Source organism: Mesoplodon mirus (assembly GCF_964341445.2).
Source record: "Mesoplodon mirus genome assembly, chromosome: 7".
NCBI classification, from domain to species: domain Eukaryota; kingdom Metazoa; phylum Chordata; class Mammalia; order Artiodactyla; family Ziphiidae; genus Mesoplodon; species Mesoplodon mirus.
In genome coordinates, this window is record NC_138983.1 from 5,540,392 (window position 1) to 5,546,391 (window position 6,000).

Here is a 6,000-nt window from a genome sequence, read left to right on the forward strand (position 1 = left end):
CAACCTCTTATCTACAGTAACCGGACAGGAAGCCAGCCCATTATAGGTCAGACTTGTAGGAAGTCAGACTGCTATCTCTAGGAACAATCTGGGAAGCCAACGATAACCCTTGTAAATAATCACCCCAAATGTCCAGGACTTGATTAATAAGTGACAGCTTCCTTAATTTTTATCCCCTTTTCCAACTTAGGACCAACCAGAGGAAGCCAAATCTGCTCCCCTAAGCAGTGACATACAATGCCCCCACCTCCAGTCAGCCCACCTACAGCTCCCCGGGCCGACAGCCTCCATTCAGGGCACAGCTGAAGTCTCCCTTTTTCCCCATAAAGCTTCCTCACTCCTCTGCCTGCCTTTGAGCCAGCCTTTGGCAGTGGCCGATTCCCTTGCTGGAGCCAGCTCTGAGTATACAGCTTGCTGTCATTTGCTGGTCTTTATTTTCACAGAGGGCAGCTAGAACCAGCTAGGAGGGAAGTGGAGTTTCCAAGAGAGGTGAGGGAGGTGCTGAGGTCAGGAGATGGTGGAGCGCATAAGGTCTCTATCAGTCGCTGGGGGCGGGCCTTTGGGATGCAGTGGACTAGGTATGCAAGTGCAGCGTGCTCCCAGGCAGAAGGAGCAGGCCCGGCCCGGCTCTGAAACCATCCTTCGCGCTCCCCAGGGGCCAAAGTCACCTAGCCATCGTCTCCAGGTCCAGGTGCCGTCTCCAGGAGAATCTGTCCCACTTTGGCCCTGCAGCCAAATGTCCAGGCCAAGGAGAGGGCTGGGCCCTTTAGTCTCTCTCTGATCACCTCCCCCAGCTTGGGTGTCTTCCTCCACTCCCAGATGAAGACATTTTCTCAGTTCCCCATCACTGACAGCTCTCAGGGGCTGGTCTGGGAGAGCCAGAGGGGTCTACTGTTGGAGTGGGGAGAATACCCCAGAGTCATAGCCCCCTCCCCTTCCCTGATCACCTTCAGAAGCAGGACAAAATTGGGAGGTGACTGGATTCCCTTAGCCTGAGCTGAGAATAAAGGATAGATCAGACAGGATGGGTCAGGTTATGCTGCAGTAACAAACAACTGTAAAATGCCAGCAGTGTAAAACCACAAGGCCACTGCTCAACCACACAACGTGTCCTGCTCCATGTTGTCCTTGGAAGTGATTCACCCACTCTGCCCACAGTCCAACATGACCAGAACATGTTATATGCCCCCCCGCAACCGCAGAGGGGTCAGGAAAGTGTCATTTTCCCAAATTTCATCGGTGAGCAATAGAAAAACATCTCTTGCAAAGAGGGCTACACTCTGTTGGCTCAGCCCCGTGCTCCCAAAAGGCCTGATCCAGGCCTCCTTGCTCTTTTTCACAGTGCACAGTGTGTGTGTGCACCTAATGTACTTAGGCAGCCTCCTGTTGATGGACACCTGTTCTGTTTTCAACCTGTTGTGATCACAAGCAATAATATGATGATAACCTTGCTGGTGCCTCTATTCACTCTTCGGCAAGTTAAACGTTCTGGACTCAGTTACCTCATTCATAAACAGGGATGAGAGTACCTACTCAAGGGTGGTGAGGACTAAGGAAGGTAATATACTAAAGCATTTAGTATAATACCTGGCATCGAAGGTACTCCATTAGCTTTTGCAATTATTATCCTTATTTGCAAGGGCAGCTATAGATGGTTCAGGGATACATGCCTCTTAGTTTTGATCCACACTTCCTGAAGCCAATGTCCCCCACGGGCAATGTCTGTTCCAGCCTCTAACCCGTTTCCCCAGCCACCTGCCTAATGGCACTGCTCTCAGCTGTTCTGTACTCCTGGGGTGCTCAAAGGGTGTTCAGGCACAAACTGAATCATGGCTTCCCCGGTGCTGGAGCCATGATTGCTTTGACACCATGAATGGTCCCTAAACTGGGGCTCTCTATGTGGGATGGGTGCAGGTACCCCTCTGCCAACCCACCACCCCTGGAGCATGCAGGCAGGACACCTTAGTCACTGCAGAGCTGTTTCCCTCTGGGCCCTCAAATAACATTTCCTGGAAGTCTCACCTACTTTGAGTTCTCTCAGCAATGAGAGAGGTTGACTTACTGAGAGGTTCCCCGCTTTGGGCAGGAAGCTCTGATGCTGGGCAAGGCTCCCCAGAGAAGGGTCTGCTCCTCCAGGCTGCACCAAGGGGCCCTCCTACAGGCCCTCCCCTCCAGCCATCCGTGGGAGCCCCGAGAGCCACAACCTGTTTGCACCCCGATGCCTCCCCACCGTGGACACGCCACAGCCAGCTTGCCTAGGCTGGGTCATTCTCTTCGCCCAGCTAACAAAGATGGTGAGAGGAGGCAGGAGGCGAGCCACCTGGATCGCCCCGTGTTGCTCCCGGGCCCACGATGCACAAGGAAGAAAGGAGAGCCCCATCTGAGCAGAAGTGACTGACCCCCCACCGACCCAGCCGGGGCTGCTCTGAGCGGCTCAGCTCCTCCCCACGCCCCTCCTCCGCCAAGGGCCCCTCAGCTCCTGCAGTCCTGGATGGAGGCCCTCTGGCAGGTGGCCTGCTGAGAGTAGAAAGCATGTTTATTTAAGTGAGCCTGTTCTCTGTAGACTATGGAGATGTCCAGAGCAGGGACCATGGTTGATTTCTCTTCCTGTTTCTTTTTTTTTTTTCTCTTTGTTTCTGGAGTTCAGTAAACACAGAGCTGGTTGAGGGCTCCAGGAAGACACTCCGTGTTTTAGGATTCAAGTATCCTGTCCAGCTGCCTGTCCCTCCCCCAAGCGTGAGAGGATCAGGGAGCCCCCTCCCCAGAAAACTCAATGCTCACAGCACTGCTTCTCTCTTGGAAACTTTATTGGTCCTATAGGGAAAGGGAAGCAGGCAGCTCCCTGCCTCTTGCTCAGAGTGCCACAAGCCCTCACTGTTTCCTGTTGCCATTGATGGGGCGGTTCACGTGCTCCGGGGAGGCCAGGAAGGCCTGGAGCTTGGGTCGGGCGCTGAGGCGGGCCACATAGGCCGAGAGCAGGGGGAAGGAGTCCAGGCAGCTGGAGGCCAGGACCTGGTGAATCCGAAGCAAGTCCAGCAGGTTGTAGTCGGCAAAGGAGATCTGCAGGGCAGAGCGGGGCAGGGACTCAGTGGGTGTGGGAGGTGTGAGGCGGGGAGCCTGAGCCAGTCCCTTGGTCTGCCCAGCGTTGCTGAACCGATGGCTCAGGTGCTCGCTCTGCACCGGTCTGCCATCTGTAAGAAGAGGGTGGTGCGGAAGGGGCGGGCCACGGCCAGCTCACCTGGTTGCCCACGATGAAGGCCTGGCCGCCCTGGTTCTGGGACAGCAGGGTCTCAAAAGGCTTCAGGTGCTGGGGCAGTGCCTTCACATAGTCCTCCTTGCCCGCCTCCTGCCAGAAAGATGCCACCGCGAATCATCCTCCTGACCCTCACACTGCTGCACGCCCTGCCTCTGCCCCTGAGATGTCCCCTCCTGTCTGCCCCGTCTCAGTGAATCGCCACTCACCCAGCCCCCACCCCTCCTCTCCTCACTCCCCGCCCCAGGCTATTGCCACGTCCTGTCCATTTCAGCTGCTGGTTCTTCGCCAGGCCACTCTTGCCCCGATCGCTCCCCGGACTGTTGCAAAAGCCTTGTAGGATCTTTCCGGATCTCATAGACACCGCCGTGCTTAGGCTCCCCAAAGAGAGCATCCAAGCCAGCTGGTTCAAGGCCTCCAGGACCTGGGCCCGCTGCCCCTCCAGCTCCATCTCCTGCCGCTCTCCCTCCCTCCCTCTCTCTCACACACACAGGCACACACGCTTTGCCTCTGCTAAACTGGTCCCAAGTCCCTGAACGTGCCCCGTGCCTGATACCTCGTGCACCTGAAAGTGCCAGCACCCCTTCTAGAAGCTGACTGTAGACCCCCCTCCTCTGCACCTGGCTCTAGGAAGTGCTCCTGACCTCCCCCAGCTGCGGATCAGGGACCACCTCTGGCTGGATGTCTCTTGTCCTCACGCAATTCTGCCATCGCCTGCTCCTTGACTGGGTCCCTCGCCCAGGCAGGGAGGCTGAGTCTTGTGTCCAGTCCATAATGGCTCTTGACACCCCCGCAGAGCCAGAAGCAGCCCAAGGGAAGGATCCGTCAGAGCTGCATGAGGGGTGCTGTGCAGGGTGAGAAGGAAGCCAGCCCCTTTCTTTCTTTGCCCTCAATGACCATCCCCGTGTCCGTGCTTACGTAGTTTGTGTAGATGAGGGTGCCGTATTTGCAGCGAAGGTCCTCCACGCCGTCATTCACCACGTCCAACAGGGCCGCCTCCCGCTGGTCCTTCCCATACAGCCCTGGGGTGGCGGGAGAGTAGACAGCATGACGGGGAGCCTGACTAGCCACTACAACCTGACCCACCAGACAGGCCACGTGGCTGCCTGTGAGCCTCGGCCGGGGAGGAGGATGTGGATGAACAAAGGACCGTCTGAGTCCATGCTCAGAATTCCGTGGGAGGTGGCCTGCTACAGGGCAAGGATTGCTAGACAGACCCGGGCCTGAGCTTAGGCAAGTTAGGTAACCTCCACTCACCTCCGCTCCACAGGGTTGCAGGATAATTTGATTTAAATGGAAGAGGCTCAGGGCGCCAACACTGAGCAGATGCTCAGTAACGCTGACTGATGCCCGCAGACCCCTACCCTGGACTGGGCCACCTGCGGCCTCAGGACTCACCGAGGGAGCGGCCCAGGTGACGCAAGATGGCATTGGACTGGTACAGGGTCAGGTCTCCATCCTGGAACTTGGGGAGCTGCCCGTACAGCTGGGGGAATGAACAGCTCTGTCAGAGGTGCTGAGCTTGGCTGCCCCCCACCCTAGTTTTGCCCCCCAGTGCCCAGCCCCTGACCCGGGATACGACAGAAGTACTCACACAGGAGGCCTTGAGTGAAGGCCAGGTCTCCATGGTCACCACCTCTTCTTTCCAGCTCTGGTCCTGGTCGGCCAGCAGCATGCGCATGGCCTCGCAGCGCCCTGGGGGAGGGGAGGACAGGGTGTGGGGATGGGCAGAGACCCCAGCCTCGCAGCGCCCTGGGAAAGAGCCAAGGAGGTGAGGACTCCCCCGACGATGTCCCAGCACACTGCGGAGGGACGGGCCAGGGCAGGGAAGTTGCGTACTCTAGCAACGGGCAGCTCCGGGGCACAGGGAAGGCGGAGCTAGTAGCCACGTGATGGAGGGAGAAGGGAGGTTGGGGACTCCCTCAGGTGGGTGAGGGGCGTGGGATGCTGCAGCCCCCAACCTCTGCCTCCCCTCCCTCCCCGTCACAGGCCCCTACCTCGAACAGGGAAGTAGACGATGGTGTACGGCGGCACTGCAAGATGCAGAGAGGTCTGTTAGCGTCTGGGAGGGGCGTGTTACGGGGGAGAGGGCGCCCGCCCGTCCTCCCTGGGGTCGCATCCCCTGTTCTGGGCGCTGTAGGCCCCCCCAGAGCCCCAACTGCTCCCCAAAACCCTGGGAGCCCCCTCGGAATCCCCCAGGGAGCCGCAGGCGGCGGGGACTCACTGATGGCGACGCAGAACTCAGCAGCAGCGGCGGCAGCAAAACTCCAACGCCCGCCGCCGCGGCCCGGAGCCTTATATGGGTGGGCGCGCCCCGCCCCCGGCCCGCCCCCGGCCCACCCCACCGTGCTGAGTCACCGCGCTGGCCGCGAGCCACTCCTCCGCGCCCCGCCCCACCCCGCCCCTCAACCACGCCGCGCAGCCAGTCCCAGCCGGTTGCATCCGATTGCCGAGCGTCCCCCCGGGGCTGATGGGCTCCCAGCTAGGGCTGCGTTCCAGAACCTTCCAGAGGCCTGAGAGGGCGCGCAGTCCAGTCCCTTCCCCTGCTGGGGTCGCAGACCCCAGAGATACAAACCCTTGCGCGTAGACACTTGTTCCCAGATGCTGTACAAAGACGGACACACCCCCTGTGCACCTACGCGCGAACACTCAACTCACACCCCCAGTTGGGTTTTCGGACCCATCCGCCGTTTGGAGGCCACCTTCGGGTTCTTGTATGAGTCACGTACCCCGCTGCTCCCTTCTTA

General features: G+C 58.9%; 1 protein-coding gene across 1 annotated transcript; it reads right to left on the reverse strand.

Annotated features, from left to right (window-relative positions):
- Positions 1 to 2,789: 2,789 nt before the first annotated feature.
- On the reverse strand, positions 2,790 to 5,540 carry LOC309807500 (glutathione S-transferase P). Its single transcript, XM_082627201.1, has 7 exons — positions 5,478 to 5,540; positions 5,251 to 5,286; positions 4,848 to 4,948; positions 4,652 to 4,739; positions 4,172 to 4,275; positions 3,239 to 3,346; positions 2,790 to 3,060 (listed from the first exon to the last, which is right to left on the reverse strand). Coding segments are annotated over exons 1-7 (627 nt in total). The 5' UTR covers positions 5,479 to 5,540; the 3' UTR covers positions 2,790 to 2,871.
- Between the last annotated feature and the right edge of the window lie 460 nt (positions 5,541 to 6,000).

What these genes read in the sequence shown, in the direction of transcription:
- LOC309807500 (XM_082627201.1), bottom strand. An exon ending in CTTCACTCAAGGCCTCCTGT is followed by an intron (nt 4,740 to 4,847) that starts GTGAGTACTTCT and finishes TCATTCCCCCAG; the next exon opens with CTGTACGGGCAGCTCCCCAA. An exon ending in CCCTCATCTACACAAACTAC is followed by an intron (nt 3,347 to 4,171) that starts GTAAGCACGGAC and finishes TCTTTCTGGCAG; the next exon opens with GAGGCGGGCAAGGAGGACTA.